This window comes from Microtus ochrogaster, chromosome 5 (genome assembly GCF_000317375.1).
Source record: "Microtus ochrogaster isolate Prairie Vole_2 chromosome 5, MicOch1.0, whole genome shotgun sequence".
In the NCBI taxonomy this organism is placed as follows: Eukaryota; Metazoa; Chordata; class Mammalia; order Rodentia; family Cricetidae; genus Microtus; species Microtus ochrogaster.
Window position 1 is genome coordinate 16,192,783 of NC_022012.1, and position 18,551 is coordinate 16,211,333.

General features: G+C 48.5%; 1 protein-coding gene across 3 annotated transcripts in view; it reads right to left on the reverse strand.

Moving 5' to 3' along the window:
- Positions 1-18,551, reverse strand: part of Elavl3 (ELAV like RNA binding protein 3) — a 34,530-nt gene that overhangs the window by 7,853 nt on the left and 8,126 nt on the right. For 2 of the 3 annotated variants that reach the window (XM_005346940.2, XM_005346938.2), the window contains exons 2-3: positions 10,697-10,916; positions 10,359-10,462 (exon numbers count right to left, since the gene is read on the reverse strand). In XM_005346940.2, the coding sequence (XP_005346997.1) occupies positions 10,359-10,462; positions 10,697-10,916 (324 nt within the window). The remainder of the gene's footprint in view (positions 1-10,358; positions 10,463-10,696; positions 10,917-18,551) is intronic. The other variant, XM_005346939.2, reaches the window with a different exon arrangement.

Sequence of the window (18,551 nt, forward strand, 5' to 3'; positions counted from 1 at the left end):
GGATCTCTGTGAGTTCGAGACCAGCCTGGTCTACAAGAGCTAGTTCCAGGACAGGCTCCAAAGCCACAGAGAAACCCTGTCTCAAAAAAAAACGAAAAAAAAAAAAAAAAGAACAAACTGAAGGCTGGGGAGATGGCTCCGTTGGTAAAGGGCTTGCTGCCCCAGACTGAGTCCCTGAGCTGGATTCCCACACCCACATAAGAAAACAAAGTGAACCCAGAAGTAACCAGGCAGCCATGGTGATGGCTCCATGGTGAATGGCCTGCTGTGGAAGATGAGAACCTGAGTTGGTACCAACCAACGGTGGAGGAGAAAACCGGCTCCCAGCATCCTCTGACCTCCACATCCACACAGCAGCATGTGTGTGCACACTCCCCACAATAACAATAATAACTTTTTTATCTAAAACGATAAGTTTGATGTTCTGGTGCACACCTGTCATCCCGGCTCTAGGAGGGGCCAGGCAACCCCTAGCTTCACCAGCTGCCAGCATCAGCTTATGGGTCCTGCCGGGTTCTGGGTCTCAGAAAAGAAAAAGTTTGGGAGAGCCAGGAGTGATGTCACATGCTTTTAATCCCAGCACTCAGAGGCAGAGGCAGGTGGACCCCTGTGAGTTTGAGGCCAGCCTGGTCTACAGAGTGAGTTCCAGGACGTCCAGGGTTGTGTGGTTGAGAACTTATCTCAGACAAAACACTTAAAACAAAGCAAACCAGCAAAGGCGGTGGGGGTGGGGTGGGGTGCAGCAGGGGCTTGGCTGGAAACAGTCATTCCTCAAAGGACCTGCCCCTGTTTCTCAGACCCATGTGCAGTGTGAACTGAGCCCAGAGCTGTAAATATAAGTTGTGCCTTTTAGGGGTGGGGAGGGATGAGGTGGGTGGGAATTATCACCCCTGAAAACTGTAACAGACTTATAATCTTTGCAAACTCAAACCAAAAGGATCCAACTCACATTTGTCTTAAAAATAATAAAAATAATAATCATAAAATTAAAAAATAATAATTAAAACACAGGGCCCACAGGAGAGCTCATCAGGCAAAGGTGCTCACTGCCAACCCTGTCCACTGAGTTCAATACTCGGGTCACACAGGGTAGAAGGAGAGGACTCGCTTCTGCAAGCTGTTCTCTGCCTTCCATATCCTCATGCCTAAAGAGCCCACCTTCTGACCTGTGTATCATACACACATGTATATAAAATAAAAATTTAAATGTAATTAAAATACAAGAAAAATAGGGTAGATGATAATTGACTATTTCAGACAAAAAATCAAAATGGAAAAACTGCCAATCCCTGATATGTGCCTCCCGTTCTACACTTCCTCCCCTTCAAAGGCCACTGCTACTGACGCTACAGTTCCCACGCTGATGCTCTGTTCTACACAGCAGCCAAAGGGCACCCCGCACACTAACCAGGCTCTTCCCGGCCTCTGCCTTAAGTGTGATGGCCCAGGCCTCAGTCCCAGCACTGAGAAGCAGATCGGGTATCTCCTGGGGCCAAGACAGCCAGGGCTGCATTGAGACCCTGTCCAAAATTTTTAACATTCTGGTTTTGTTTTTTTTTTTAAGCTATGTTGTTTTCTATGTAGCTCTGATTGTCCTGGAACTCACTCTGTAGAGCAGGCTGGCCTCAAGCACAGAAACTCACCTGCCTCTGCCTCCTGAGTGCTGGGATTAAAGGTGCATGCCATCACATTCAGCTTAAAAACTACACTTTTATTTTTTTTAAAAAAAGTTTATTTTGCATTATTATTGTTTTTTCGAGATAGGATTTCTGTGAATCCCTGGCTGTCCTGGAACTCATTCTATAGACCAGGCTGGCCTCGAATTTGCAGAGATCCACTTGTCTCTGCCTCCCAAATTCTGGGATTATAGGTGTGCACCACCACTGTCTGGTGTCCCAAATTCTAGGATTAAAGGTGTGCACCACCACTGTCTGGTGTTTGTTTTTTTTATGTGTATGAGTGTTTTGCCTACAGGTAAGAGTGTGCATTGTGTACACACAGTACCGACAAGGGCCAGAGAGCGAGTCCTGGCTTCCCTGCAACTGGAGGTACAAACAGTTGTGAGCTGCCTGCCACGTGGGGCCTGGGAATTGAATCTCAGTTCCTGGCAGAGCAGTCAGTGCTCCTAACTGCTGAGCCATCTCTTCAGCCCCCCAAAATGAAAACAGCTCTAAATTACACCTGAGTGTGCACATGTGTGTGCATGTGCAATGCCTAGCTGCAGCGGTCAGAGAGGAGCTTAGGAAGGTGGGGGGGGGGGTTGAGGACCGATGTCAGGGACTTGCTCTACTACTAAACCACAGCTCCAACCTCTAAGCTCCGTGTCCACAGGCCTCGCACTGGACCAGGTCACCTCTCCACTTTTACCTCCTCTTACTTCCCCCTCCTTCCTTCCTTTCTTTTAGCCAGGCACATCCGGCCTCAGGACTTTTGCACTGGCTGTTTTTGATGCTGGAAAGTCCTTTCGTGCTGGCCTTGGTGGCTCGTGGCTGTAAACCAACACTGGAGGATTCGATGGAATGACTGTCTATCTGGAGCACAAGACCAGCTGAGCCACAGAATGAGACTGAGGCCTCAACCCCACCCCACAGAAACACTCTTCCCTCTTTTTCTGCCAGTTCAAAATTTGAAATGTCCTTCTTACCTTCCTCGATTCTCAGCTTTTTGTTTTTCAACACTAATTTGTTTTGTGTGTGCGTGTGTGAGTGTAGCGGTCACAGGACCTCTGGGGTGTGTCATGTCAGCTCTATCCTTATACCACGTGGCTCTCAGTAATCAGGTCTGGCAGCAAGCTCCTCCCATCCACTGCACCCTCTCACTAGCCTGCTAGGACCCTAGCTCAGGTGCTTTGCTCAGGCTTGGGATTTGTACCCATTCTGGTAAGGTCATTCCATTTGTGTCACTAGAGGACATATCTCACCAACTCTGCAGCTGCTCGCAAGTTGACCGACTCAGCCATTCAGAGCACGGGACACTGGGGAGCATTGTGGAGTGGGGAAGAAAAGTCTGCTCACAGAGTATTCTGGAACCCCACTCATTGTGTCCTTATCAATGCCCTGGAGACTGGGTACTGAGGCCCCGCCCACAAGTGTCAATGGGGTGACCAGTCTGTGGTGGTAGGTTTGTGAGCACCCCTCCCCTTCCCTCCTGCGAGGTCTGCTTTCTGCTGCTTCTATTCAAACCTCTAAACTGAGGGAGATATGGACCATTGTCATGGCTGGCATTTGTTCGGGGAGATGCATTGTGAAGCTGTATTGCTTCATTACAAATACCTAATTAGGGGCTGTTGAAATGGGTCAGCGGGTAAAGGTGCTTGCCACCAAGCCTGAGGACCTGAATTTGATCTCTCAGTCTCAAAGGGTGGAAGGGAGAACTGGCTCCCAAAGTTGTCCTCTGGCCTCCACACACACCAAACTAAGTAAATGTAATGAAATTCTGAAAAAGAAGTAACTAATTAGGACCCGGGCTGTCACAAGGAACAAGTGGAAGCCACCTTCACCTTTTCCCCTATTAGCCGGGTGTGGCGGCACACTCCTGTCACCCCGGCACTCCAGAGGCAGAAGCAGGCACATCCTCGTGTTTTCCAGACCTGTTTGGTCTACACGGCATACTTCAGGCCACTCAGGGTTATATAGCGAGAGCCTTTCTCAAAAAAAAAAATCCTGAAGGACACTCCCAGAGGCCTTAAGGCCACTGAATGAAAATTGTAGTACCAAGGGTGGGCTACCTCCCTGTGAGTTGTTGGCCAGCGAGGCCCTACAAACTGTGAAGTCTTTGCTCCGGCTGTCGGTTGTATGCTAGGACTAAACACACAAATAAGAACTGCAGTTGAGTGTTTGAGGTTCCTAACTCCAGCGGGGGCTGGGAGGGCTTTGATCATTATCTGTAGCTGCTGTGGTCAATGTTTCTGAGACAGGGTCGGGCTGAGACAGCCTCGAGCTGGGGGAGTCTGGAGGACTCTGTGTACACCAGGCTGGCCTGCTCACAGAGATACAGAGCTCACGATCTAGAGGCATGTGCCTCTGTGCCCAGTTTGGAATGGTGAGTTTTGGTCTTGCTATGGAGTCCTAGACAGCAACCCTCCTGCCTCAGCCTTGAGTGACGAAATTATAGACATGAGCCACCACACCCAGCTAGGGGTGGCATCTCCCTGTCTTTCTTAAGTCTGTGTACGGAGTTAGCTACTCGCAATGCTACAGTGTGTGAGAGAAGGACAGCCATAGTGCTGGTCCTCACTTTCCCCACCTTGGTCTCTCGTGTGCCACTGCGGATACCAGGGCACCTGGCCTGTCAGCCTCCAGAGTCCCTTGTCTGCGGTCCTCTTTGCAGGTGCCCACAGCCAAGCCTGTCTTTACCTGCGCCCTGGGGATTTAAAGTTAGGTCCTCAGGCCTCTGCAGGAAGTACTTTACACACTGGTGTACTGGTTTCCTCTAAGACTAAACATTGCATCCTTCTGGAAGATAAATAACTCAAACGAGCTTCAGGAAGTCCCTGAAACTGACCAGAATCAGCAGGCCCCTCCCTGCTAGAGTAAGCCATAAAAGTTGAGAGTTCCTCTGAGATTTGCAGAACAGAGCTGCAGGAAGACACTGAGGTTTAGACCAGCTGAGGCGCCTGCAAAGGATGTTCTCCAACCTGTGCAGCTGCCTGCAGGCTGTGCAGTGTGCTCCAGGTTCCCATCCATGCAGGGGTGGGCCTTGGCGATGCAGCCATCTTTGAGTCATTTCTGCTGCTGTAAGTAACTCATTGATTCACCAAGTTGGACATTGGTGGTCTCTGTAGTTTGGTCTGCCATGGGTTCCCTATGTGGGTGAGTAGACATGTGTGTTGTGTCCCTCCTGGATAGGGACACAGCAGAAGCAGAGGTGAGTTGGGGCAGAGTGAGTGCAGTCTTAGCTATGGGTAGCAAGACATGCACGCAGCAGACTGAGCAACCTAAGGGGAGCCTCCAGGGAGGAAATTCCAATAGAGCTGTCTTCTGTGTGCTGTGTGCGGCGAGAGCAGTTGCATAGTTCTTGCTCTGGGTAGAGACAGGGAAACAAGGTCTGGGGGAGGAAGCCCAGGACGGCAGTCTTCATCTATGAGGTATGGGGTGGCAATGCCTGCTTGCTAGGCAGAGGGCACCACAGGAGTATATGGAGGTGCTCTGAAGACAGTTAAAAGTTCAGAGGAAAATTTGCCATCTTTAAGGCGAGTGCGGATCTAAGAATGCCCAGCAGAGGCTGCCTGGCCACTGCTGTGTGTAGTCCATGGCCTGAGACTGAGATGGCGGCCTAGCAGGAGCTTGTCTGTGTAAAGACAATCACAACAAGAAAGGGAAGAAACAGCAGCAGCCTCCTCGTCAGCCTCGGATTTGGCAAGAAAATTAGATAAAGGAGGGGCCAGAGAGAGGTGGAAAAGAGATAGAAGATACCCCACATGTCCAAACTTTAGTCGGAAAATAGGGGAATCTGTGATCTGATGTACAGAGGGGCCTTCCAGTGATCCAGTATGAGAAGCTGGTGTGACTTGGAATACTCAGTACTCGAACTTCTGAAGTCAAGGAGGACTTGAAAGCCAGCAATGAAAGAGCCTATCACAGCCTGGGTTTGTGAGGTTGTAGGACAGGAGAAGGGATGGGAGCAGTCAGACTGCTGTGGAGGCAGGAAACTGAGTCATGTAGCGCCTCACCCCTCCATCAGGCAGAGAGGCTGCACACCCTGAGACGGCGTGAGAGAAAGCAGTCCCAGACAGACTGACGTATTAGGATAATCTCCATTTGGGGTCCCCATAAATGTCCGGGAATGGAGGGCAATTGAGGAGGGAGAGGCACTCGTGAGGGAACCAGGAGCAAGAGAAGCTGTGTTGGAACCCCAGTCCACTGGGCCAGCTGGAACTGTGTTCACAGAGGAGTTAGGGGAAAGATTGATCCAGCGGGGACCTGGAGGCTGGTGTGGAGCTTTAGTGGTTCTGCTGAGCTCTCTGGTGGGGCTGTGTGGGGTAGGAAAGGCTTTGGTACAGCTCAGTGACTTAGACCAGCATGGAAAGGAAGTTCATAAGTAAAAGAACAACCTAGAGGGGGCCGGAAAACGTAAGGCAGAGGCAGAGGCCTTCTGGCTACTCAGAAACAGATGTAGCAGGTTTTGTGGCAAGCTGGAGCTCCTAAGCAAAAGACTGACAGAGACAGATTGTGTGCTGAGGAGCTTCTGCAAGGCTGTGAGCCTGAGGAGCAGTTCACAGAACCGTGATGGAACAAGAGAGGACGGTCAAGCTTGCCCCAGGGCTGGGTGATTATCCCCCTCCCCAGACTAAGGAGGTTGGGTGATTATCCCCCCCTCCCGACTAAGGAGTGTACATTTCTCTCCAGCAAAAGGTTATGTTAGGGGTGGAAATGGTTTGCTCAGTCAGGAACTTCTTGAACAGCCAGGAATGATGAATGGGGAGGCCACAGCCACTATGCCAACCCAGGGAGCCTGCGGGTGCAGCAGGGGAAACCTGGACCACATTCACCTGTGGCCCTGAGTAGGTCTGAGCAGACTAAGACAGGCCACTGACTTGGTTAGGGTGGAGAGATGTAGGATGGCTCTGTGGAAGAGCTCTGGGATATGGAAAGGTAATGGCTCAGACAGAGTGACCGAGGGTTACAGAGAGCTAATTACATTAGTGTCTCCTATCCATGATTTGTACCCAGCCTTGATCTGTGAAGGAAGCAGCTGATACAAATAGATGGAACCTTTTTCTTTTTTTCTTTTTCTTTGTCTGTTTTTTTTTTTTTTTTTTTTTTTTTTTTTGCCTGTCCTGGAACTAGCTCTGTAGACCAGGCTGGCCTCAAACTCACGGAGATCTGCCTGTCTCTGCCTCCCGAGTGCTGAGATTAAAGGTGTGCGCCACCACCACCCGGCTTGGATGGAACCTTTCTGTGCTGTTTTAGACCTTGCTTATTTGCTTATTTATGTTTGACTTTGGTGTCTTCCTAGTTGTGAACTCCTGAGATCACCTGGCACTTGCTGAGAACAGGTGACAGCAGACTTTCAGAGTGCTTCACCATGGTTGTCTTTGTAACCCCACAAAAGTTGTGCGATGGGGGTTTGGGATGTTGCCTTGTCCTGTGTAGTATCTGAAAAAAGCTTTGTTAACAGGTGACATAATGCTAACCTCTGAGGGTTTGCAGATTTGGAAAGACACTGGAGAGACAGACAACCAGGTGCCATGACCCTGCCTGCTACTTACCTCACAACACTATGGGACTTGATTCACTGAAAAAAAAAAATCCCAAAGGACACTCCCAGAGGCCTTAAGGTCACTGAATGAAAATTTTAGAACCAAGGTTGGGCTACCTCCCTGTGAGCTGTTGATGGGAAAGCCCCTGAGGTTCCACAAGCTGAAGTCTTTGCTCCTGCTGTCGGTTGTATGCCAGGACTAAACATGGCACCCTGTTGCTAGAGACACCGCAGTTCGTGCTCCAACTGTAGGCCATAGGGAAACTAAGCTGGGACTGGACTGCAAGCTCCCATCTGCTGCCTGCTCACACAGTGCCAGAAGGGGCCACATGCAGGCTGCTGGTGGGGTACTGTCCTCAACATTCCTGAGTGGCTGTGGACCCTGTGTGCTGAAATACTGACGCACAAGGCAGCATGGGCCTGATTGTGCAGTAGTTGCTCAGTCAATATGGGCAAGAACAATAGCCATTCAATTGGACTTAAGGCCAGCTCCACAAGAGACGTACAAGTACGTCTGGTACTATAAACCAGACACCTGTGTCTGGGGAGGTGACTTGTATGGTTCTTCTAGATGGATGTGATGTGCCCGTCAGACGGCCTTCTAAACGTGTGGTGACACCATAGATCACTGTTGTCACCCTCCACTCATGACTGTGAAGCTCCTGAGAACAAGTGACTTACTGTGGCATGGTGGCCTGTTTCTTAGCCACAGGTGGACACCTACAGTCACCCCCACTGAGGCTCAGAGGTCTTTGAGGAAGAGGGGCAGACAATGCGCAGAATGGAAGAGCACAAGAGGTCAAGTAGTGTTACAGTTTTCTCAGAGATTGAAACATCCCATCCTTCCAGAAGCTTCTCAAGCAGGAAGATAAATAACTCAAACCAGCCTCAGGAAGTCCCTGAAACTGACCAGACTCAGCAGGCCCCTCCCTACTAGAGTGAGCCATAAAGCTGAGCGTTCCTCTGAGACTTGCAGAACAGAGCTGCAGGAAGACGCTGAGACCTGGCCTGGGAGAAGCAGAAACCAGCCGAGCTGCCTGGAAGAAGGTTAGGCCACCTGGGCACCTGGAAGGATGCTCTCCAACCTGTGCAGCTGCCTGCAGGCTGTGCAGTTTACTCTGGGTTTCCAGCATTGTGAACTGTCACTCATACTCGGATGGGCTTTGGTGTTCTTCTTGTACCCCCCACACCAGGATGGAACCTGGGCATCCAAGTAGCTAAAACCATTTTGGCCCAAATCTGCCAGGGCAACAACATTCAGGCCTGACCAACATAGTCGTGACAAAACCAGCAAGAGGCTGTCTCATAAAGTCACAGCCCTACTGACAATATTGTGCCCTCCAGAACTAGAGTAAGAAAACCATCAGGTGCTGACAGCATGCCAACCCCACAGCATAGCCCACAAACCTGGTCCAGGCCGACACACACACACACACAACCACACCAAGCCATACGATATCTTGTTGCAACAGACACATCCCCTTGTGCACCCTGGAAGCCACAACAGGAACTGTGGTGTCACGAAGCACGCGTCACACGAACACCAGGTTCCACACACTCACAGTCATCTTGTCTGATGTTTTCTGAGATGGTCTTGTGTAACCAGGCTTGCTGTGAAACCAAGGATGATCTTGAACTTCTGATCTTCTTGCTGCTTTGTCTAGAATGCTGGGATCACAGGCTTGTGTCACCGGGCCCAGTGTATGTGGTGCTGGAGAGCCAACCCCGGGCCACCATGCATGCTGGATGCTGGATAGGCAATACTTACAGAAACTGAGCCCCAGTCCCCAAATCTTGTGCATGAGTACGAGTGTGTGCGTAGGCCAGGGGTCAACCTGCCTCACATTCCAGTACTGGGGTTACAGGCAAAGGCCACCAAATCTGCCTTTTTCATTTTTTTTGGCAGGGTCTCATTATATAGCTATGGTTGACCTGGAACTTGCTATATGGTCCAGGCTGGCCCCAGCTCACAAAGATCTGCCTGCTTCTACCTCCTGAGTACTGGGATTAAAGTTATATGCCACTATGCCTGACTTTACATACCTGGCTTGTTTATTGGGGTTCTGGGAATCAAAGTTAGGTTTTCAAAGCAATACAAACAGCTGAGCTGTCTCTCCAGGCTCCGCCCCTAATCATTCATCTGTCCGTGCTTCAGATGAAATGCAGGCTGGGTAAGCACTCTGTCGCTGAGCCACACTCCCAGCCCCACAGCCGTCTCACAGCAGTCACCCACAGTCACTGCATCCCACAAGTGCGGAGTCACAATCTGCTGCTTTGCACACACCTGCAGATTTACTTACAGTCACTGGGGTCTACTCTCACGCCCCTGGGGCTTCTGGATCAAGCTTACAGTACAAGACTCATCCAGTGGTACCATTATTCCCCCCTTCCCCCACTCTGGGGAAAGGAAAAGATTCCTATACTTCTGTTCCCATGATAAATTGGGGGCCAGATGGGCACCCTCAGCCTGGCCTCCCCAGGGGTCCTAGAGCAGATTTGAAGGGTGGAGCCCAAACACCCCCAGGCCAACTCAGAGAGGGGGTTTCCATGGTGATTCTTCCCAAGGGAACTTGGGCTCACATGGTCCCAGCTGCAGCTGCTGAGAAGGGAGGCCATGGGGGAGGGGCAATGCACAAAGGTGGGGGAGGGGCGCTGCATCCTACCCCCTCCCCAGTCCCTAATTAGATTCCAGATGGCAGATGGGCCCCACCCCCTTTTCCAGGAAAAAGACAAGGAGGGGTCTGCCTGTGGGGTCCTGGTCACTCTGTCCTACCTCCTGGGCCTGGCAGATTCCCTAAGTCTTCTTACTGTTAGTAATGTCTCCAATCAAGGGGGTGGCTCAGCTGGTAAAGGCAGTTGGTGCCAAGGCTGACCATCTGATTTTGATCCCTGGGACCCACAAGGTGAAAGGAGAAAACCAATTCCCACATTTGCTCTAGCGTTCACACATACAGGGGCACATGTGTGCCTGTTCACACATACACACAGAATAGTAAAATAAAAGTAATCCCTCACACTGATGGGTGAGGGACCAGGCTCAGAGAAATAAAGCCGGGTGACCAATAAGGAAGAGAGAGAACCAAAGCTTCAGAAGGAATGACGGCAGGGGGCGGAGACAACAGTGAGGGGCAGGTGTCACATGGGGTGGGGACACTCACCTTGATGGTCTTTGTCTGCAATTTGAGGCCATTGAGGGTGTTGATGGCTTTGTCTGCATCATTGGGGTCAGAGTAGTTCACAAACCCATAGCCCAGGCTCTGCCCTGTGGGAGGACAGAAGAGTGACTTCTCTAGTCTGCCCAGTGTCCCCAGCACACCTTGCCAGACTCCAGCTTCCCACTCTGATTTATCCTCCCTAGGATAAATTTATCTGTGTTCCCTAGAGAACCACTTGGCTCCATCCATCCTGAGTTACCCCATCTAGGTCACACTAGTTTTTCCAAGGGTACTTCCTCCCTGCCTGCCACCGGAGGCCACACACAGAAAGAGTCCCACACCTGTGATCTTATCCCGAACCAACTTGCAGGATTCGATGTCCCCAATGCTGCCGAAGAGACTCTTGAACTCGTCCTGTGTCATGTTCTGGGGTAGGTAGTTGACGATGAGGTTGGTCTTGCTGTCATCAGTGGCTCCATTTGTCCCAAGGAGTGGCCCGTTGGGCAGGGCCGGGCCGGCCGGCCCCCCCCCAACCTGAGACTCCATGGCCCCCAGTATCTGCTGGAGAAAACAGGTCGCACCCGCTCAGTCCCCATCACTGAAAAGAGGGATTTGGGGGATGAATTGGGCATAGGCATGTCTAATATGGTATGAACTTAGTCAAAGGAGGGGATGACAGTTTTTATTGGGTTTTGATGTTCATTGGTTTGTTCTTTTTTGGGGGCGGGGTTTCTCTGTGTAGCCCTGCCTGTCCTGAAATTCACTCTGTAGACCAAGCTAGTCTCAAACTCAGAGTCCCCTTGCCTCTGCCTCCCGAGTGCTGGGATTAGCTGTTTGGTGGTCTCTTTGATTTGGAGATTTTCTGGCTGTGTAGCCTAGGCTGACCTTGAATTCACTGTGCAGCTCAGTCTGGGTACACGACATTTGTTGAGACACTGGCTTACTACATAGACCATGCTGGTCTTGAACCCACAGAGACTCACCTGCCTCTGCTAGGATAACAGGTGTATTCATTCATCTTCTTCTGTGAGTTATTTGTGGGGCAGGAGAGACAGCACAGCAGGTAAATGTGTCGTCAGGCCTAAAGACTGAGCTCTGTCTCCAGAGTCCAATAAAGGTGGATAATAAATAAATTCCATAAAGTTGTCCTATGACCTCCACAAGTAGACCATGACATGTGCGCACATGTACACAAACCAAAAAGTTTAAATGTAATACATTTTAAAATTAATTTTTAAAAAAAGCGCTGGGCGGTGGTGGAGCACACCTTTAATCTCAGCACTGGGAAGGCAGAGGCAGGCAGATCTCTGAGTTCCAAGCCAGTCTGGTCTATAAGAGATAGTTGTAGGACAACCATGGCTACACAGAGAAATCCTATCTTGAAAACCCAAAATAAATAAAATAAATGCTTTATGTGGTTAATTATAAATGCTTTATAAGTATCTTACCTGTGTATAATACCAACACTGAAGAGGCCTGAACTAAACACTGAGACCTGGGCCTTCTTTTTTTTTCTCTCTCTTTTGGCTATGGTCTGGATAGGCTGCAGTGTGCCCACAGAGGTGTGGATGTGCTGGGCCTAGGGGGCTAAGCTGGGAAGTGGCAGACCCTTTAAGAAGGTGGGCCTAGTGGGAAGTAATTAGGTCGCTGGCAGGGACCGATGTCCTCCAGGGACCCTGGCCAGTTCCCTCAAGAGTGCGTTGTTTGGGACTGGAAAGTGACAGGCAGTTGAGCGTTTGATTTCTTCAGTCATCGGGGTCTGTCAGGTGGCTCACAACCACCTGTGACTCAGGGTGTCTCACTGGGCCACCCCCGGCCCCTTTCAGACTTTGTGTGGAAAGACCATCCCATGTGCCTGGCCTCTGAACACAGCAGTTTCTTCTTTCTTTGCTTTCCTGTCCTTCAGAAGGGAGCCAGCACATGGCACCAGGGACGGCATGGTGGTACCCCCATTTCCACTTCTCTGCCTTACTGTGATCCAACCAAGGGGCTCCTAGAGGATGAGCTGATGGGGCCACCTACTCTGAGACCTTCAACCTCCGAAGCAAAGCTAAGAAAATCTCTTTTGTAGCCTGACATGGTAGCACATGCCTGTAATCCTAGCAGCAGGGAGGCTGAGGCAGGAGGATTGTCGCAGTTTATGGTGAGTAGGGCTGCACAGTGAGGCCCTAACGGAAACAAAACCGCCCTCAGAGCGCTTTCTTTATTCCTAAAATTCAAGTCTTTGCATTTTATTTGTTAATTGCGTGTGCAGCACGCACGTGCCAGGGCACACATCTGGAGGTCAGAGGACAACTTGGGAGCCAGGGGTCAAACTCAGGTGGGTCAGGGTTGGCATCCTTTGCCCGCAGAACCAACTCACTCATCCTTTTCTTTCTTTGGTGTTTGCCTGCACGTACATCTGTGTGAAACTGGGGTTACTGCGAGCTGCTATGTGGGTGCTGGGAATTAAACCCAGGTCCTCTGCAAGAGCAGCCTGTGCTCTTGACCACTCAGTCATCTCTCTCCAGCCCCATTCTTCTTTTCTTTTTTTCAATTTATTTATCATGTATACAGTGTTTTGCCTGCAGGCCAGAAGAGGGCACCAGACCTCATTACAGATGGTTGTGAGCCACCATGTGGTTGCTGGGAATTGAACTCAGGACCGCTGGAAGAGCAGCCAGTGCTCTTAATCTCTAAGCCATCTCTCCAGCCCCCTCACTCTTTTCTTTATAAACATTCAGCTTCAAGTATTTTGCCACAGCAAGAGAAACTGAGGAGCGACTTCATCTAAACAAGCGAGAGCAAAGAAGGAGCAAAGAAGGAAAAGTAGTTACAGCCTTCATGGTGGTGTATACTTTTAATCCCAAAATTTAGGAGGCTAGCCTGGTCTACATATCAACTTCTAGATTAACCAGAACTACACAGAGATCCTGTTTTAAAGACAGAGGGAAGAAAAAGAAATAAAAAAATCAAACCAAAACAAAAACTGGAAATGTAACAATATTAGTAACCTTAAGGCCACAGCCAAGTCCTCTCTAATAGGATTTGTTTATCTTCTCCGACCAGAAATAACCCCCTCTGAAGTGTGTTAATATTCTTTCTTTCCTGCATAATTTCCCTATTAGTTATTTACCCCATAATTTCTCTGTGAGCTATTTGTTTTGTATTTCTTTCTTCCTTTTCTTCTTGTAATGACCCCGCATTGGGCACCAAATGAAGCATAATTAATAAAAACTCAGAAAGAGAAATTGGGGTTCAACATGAAGGTCAGAAAAGCAAAATAGCCAGCCACTGGCTCTTGCTTCGACCTCAATCTGAAAATGACGATCCTGCCTCCAGGGAACCTCAGAATGAGACTGTGTCTGAGAGCTGTCTCCTCCCATCTTACAATCCTCTCTAGTTCTGGCATTAAAGGTGTGCACCACTACTGCCTGGTTTCTATGGTGAGCTGGTGTGGCTACTGGGATTAAAGGTGTGTGTCACTGCTGCCTGGTCTGTAAGGCTGGCCAGTGTGGCTATTTTACTTTTCTGATCCGCAGGCAGTTTTGTTTATTAAAATAAAATGAAATGCCACTACTTCTTCTTTTTTCTTTTGTAAAACATAAAACATCTACAAAGAATGACTTTTATTTCTTAATTTTTAGACTGTATCTGTCACTTTTTGTGGAGACTGGGAGCCCATCGCAAGGGTCATGATTTCCTGGTGTTACAGAAATGCTTAAAACAAAAAAGGCTAATTAGGGTGAGGTGGGGCACACCTTTAATTCCAGCACTAGGGAGGCAGAGGCAGGCGGATCTCTGGTAGTTTGAGGCCAGCCTGGTCTACAGAGCTAGTTCCAGGACAGACTCTAAAAATACAGCTCGAAAAACAAACAAAAAAACAGGGAGTTTAGAGAGATGGCTTAGTGGCTAAGAGCAGATCCTGCTCTGAAAGACCCAGGTTCAATTCCCAGCACCACAGGGCAGCTCACAGCCATTTGCAACTCGATTTCCAAGGGACCTAACACCCTCTTTTGGCTTCTAGGGGTTCTGGTACATTTGGTACATAAACTCATACAGGCACACAGATATACACATAAATACAGAATACATAGATCCTTTTAAAGCCCCAAACAAACAGACAAATAACTAAAGCTTCAAACCTTTCACAGCTCCACAATCGTCTTAGCTACAGATAATTCTTCCCCTAGGGCTGGCAAGATGGCTCAGCAGACAAGGCTTGCCTCCAAGCCTGAAAGCCTGACTTCAATCCCCCAGGACTTATATGGTAGAAAGCAAGAACCCATTCCTGCAAGTTGCCTTCTTACCTCCTCCACATGTGAACCATGGCACACACATACTAACACAATAAATAAATGCTAAACAGCCAGGCTGTGGTGGTACATGCCTTTAACCACAGCACTGGGGGTTAGAGGCAAGCGGATCTCTCTCTTTATTTAAAAAATTTATTTATTTATTATGTATACAATATTCTGTCTGTGTGTATGTCTGCAAGCCAGAAGAGGCACCAGACCTCTGTGAGCCACCATGTGGTTGCTGGGAATTGAACTCAGAACCTTTGGAAGAGCAGGCAATGCTCTTAACCACTGAGCCATCTCTCCAGCCCCCCCCCCCAAGCGGATCTCTTAAATTCAAGGCCAACTTGGTCTGTAAACCAAGTTTCAGGATAGCCACTGCGGCCGGCGGTGGTAGCGCACACCTTTAATCCTAGCACTCGGGAGGCAGAGGCAGGCGGATCTCTGGGAGTTCGAGGCCAGCCTGGTCTAAAAGAGCTAGTTCCAGGACGGGCACCAAAGCTACGGAGAAAAAAAAAAAAAAAAACCAACCAAACAAACAAACAAACAAAAAAACCAACAGGTAGCCACTGCGGTTACACAGAGAAACCCTGTCTCAAGAAACTAAAACAGAGATAATAAATACTAAACAATTTTAAAGTGCAATTGAGAGATTTTTCCTACGAGAGCTTTACCAGTTAAGATGATTTTGTGCAGAAGTTGGAGGTGGTGTGGTGGCACAGACACGAGCCCCAAACCCCTTAGGGGCAGAGGCTGAAGGTCCAGCATAATCCTCTCCTAAAAGAGAGTTCAAGGCCAACCTGGGCTACCTGAGATCCTGCCCCCCCCCCAAAAAAAAGGAAAGAAAAAAAGAAAATGGGCCAGCAAGATGGCTCAGTGGGTAACGGCGCTTGCCTCAAAAACCTGATAGCCTGAGTTTGATCCTCAGATCCTACATTGAAATGAGAGACTCAAGGCTCTCAGTTTGATCTCCAACAGTTAAAATTTTTTAAAAAGCAGCATTTTATTTTGATCTAGATTTATCCTTTCAGCAGGGATTGAACCTGAGTTCACTGCATGCCGAAGAGTATGGCACACTGTGGTATTTCTCTCGCCATTTTGTTTTCTTTTTGAGTGGTCTCATACAGACCAAAGTAGCCCAGGATGACCTTGAACTCATGAAGCTTTGAGTGCTGGGATTTGGGGCAGACATCATCACACTAGGTTGCTAATATGATCTATGGACAGAATTCAGTGCTTTCTGCACAGCAAGCAAGCACTCTTCCAACTGAGCGGTGTCCCAAACCTTCCCCACCTTTTTTAAAAAAAAATGATTTATTTATTTTATGTGCATTGGTGTGAAGATATCAGATCCTGGAACAGACAGTTGTGAGCTGTCAAGTGGGTGCTGGGAATTGAACCTGGGTCCTCTGGAAAAACAGCCAGCGCTCTTAACTGCTGAGCTACCTCTCCAGTCCTCCCCCCCCCACACACACACCTTTTAAGATGGGTCTTATTAGCTGTCTAAGGTGTCCTCAAATTTGCAAACCTCAAAACTCCCAAAGAGCTAGGATCATAACTGGGCTCCCCAGTACCGGTTGTACCAGGTCTTTAAAGAAAATATTGAATTTTATTGAAATGTTTTCTGTATCTATTAAAGTAACTTTTGTGGCTTTGCTGTGTAGCCCTAGATGGCATGGGAAGGTTTGGATTTATTTTTATTCTTTTTAATTATGTGTCTGGGTGTGGGTGTGTGAGTGCAGATGCCATCAGAGGTCAGGGCCTCAGATGTGCTGGAACTGGAGTTAGAAGCAGGTGTGAGACTTGGGTTATGGGAATTCTGGTCCCTTATAAGAGCAGTAAGTGCTTTTAACTTCTGAGCCATCTCTCAGACACCTCATTCCTCTCCCTCCCCCATGGTCTCTCTTGGTCTCTCTGTGTATCTGTCTCTGTCTCTCTGTTTTCCAGATAGGGTCTCACTATGTATCCCTGTCTATGTAGATCAGACAGGCCTCAAACTCACAGAGATCCATCTGCTTCTGCCTCCACAAACGGTGGGATTAAAGGTGTGTGACAAACTGGATGTGGTGTGCCTTTAATCCCAGTATTTGAGAAGCAGAAGCAGATAAATCCCTGAGTTAGAGTGCAGTCTGGTTTACAGAGAGCTCCAGTATAGCCAGGGCTACACGGAGAAACCCTCCCTCAGAAAACCAAAAGCCAAACCAACCAACCAACCAACCAAACAAGCCAAAATAGGTGTGTACTACCACGTAGACCTGATCTTTTCCTGTGCTTGTGACGGGATTTCCTGTAGCCCAGAATCGCCCGCAGCTCAGGGTACAGCCGAGGGTGACCTTGAACTCCTGCTGTTGACACCTCCTGAGGGCAGGGATAACAATTCTACTTGAACTTGTGACCTTTCTGCCTCAGTCCCCTGTGCGGTGTGTGACTGGGCCACTGTGGCCAGCATAATAAATGATTTTTGTATTTAATGCATTATTGCTACGGATTATATTGATTTCCAGTATCAAACCAAGCAACATAGGCAAACAAACCTGACTGTGTACACTTTCAAACATGTATTTTAGGAAATTTTGGACTCAGTATGGTGGCACAAATGTTTAATACCAGAACTCAGGAGGCAGAGGCAGATGGATCTCTGTGAGTTCCAGGCTAGCCTGGTCTACACAGGGAATTCCAAGGCAGCAGGGTTAAAATGTAAGACCCCATCTCAAACATTCTTTTAACCATATTTTGTTTTTAATTTTTCAATGTTGTTTATTTGCATATGTGTGGGTGCATGCACACTGTGACTAATGAAATGGTCGGAGGATAACTTGTTGGAGTCAGTTCTTTTCTTACACCATGTGGGTACTGGAGATTGAACTCAGATTGCCAGACTTAACTGCAAGCACCTGCTAGCCATCTCACCAGCCTGGTCATGCATATTTTAATTGTATTCGTTTGCATTGCTTAATTTAGTTTGCTGATATGTTTTGTTCATTGGGATCTGGGAATCGAACCCAGAGCTAAGCTTACTCTGCCAGGCAAGTGCTGTACCCTTAGTTCCCCATCTACTCAGCAATTCTCATGTTTATGCTTGAGAGTATAATTCAGCTTGATACTTAACCAGTGTGTCAGTCTTTTGACACTGGACATGATGTTACTGTCTACAAGTTCACACTGAAGAACCACACAATCTTTAACAAAACGTGCTCCCCTCTCCAAATCCGATGTCTATTTGAAGGCAGGATCTCAAAATGTAGACCAGGATGCCCTTGAATTTAGAGACCCACTGGCCTTCTGCCTTCTGAGTTCTGGGGTTAATGATGTGTGCCTGCATGTCAGGAAAAACTTCCTGTTTTAAATAGGATTATGATTTTGTGTTGGGCCAACTTTGTAGCTTCTTGTGGCCACCCCACCGGCTGCAAATTGACACATTTAGACGACGGGAGCTAATTCTCCTAGGATAGGTGAGAGACCATAGGAAGTTAGTGAGTCACACAGCACGTTAGTGCTGGAACTAGACCTCAGATGTGGGCCTCCCTCCACTGAAGGACATGTTCGCTTTCTCTAGGTGAGATGGCAGTCACTAAGGTTGTACGGCTTTGACACTCAGTTGATGTCTCTGAATATACCCCTTAGATTCTTGAGACTCTGTTTTCCCCTGAAGCAAAAATCAAAACAGTTGGAGTTGAAGAGATGGCTGTACAGTTAGCAGCACTGGCTGCTCTTCCACAGGACCTCAGTTTGATTCCCAGCACCCACATGGTGTCTCACAACCATCTGTAACTCCAGTCCTGAGGATCTGACACTTTTTTCAGGCCTCTAGGCACTGAACTCATGTGATGATAAATACTCATACAAGAAGAAAGAAAGAAAGAAAGAAAGAAAGAGAGAGAGAGAGAGAGAGAGAGAGAGAGAGAGAGAGAGAGAGAGA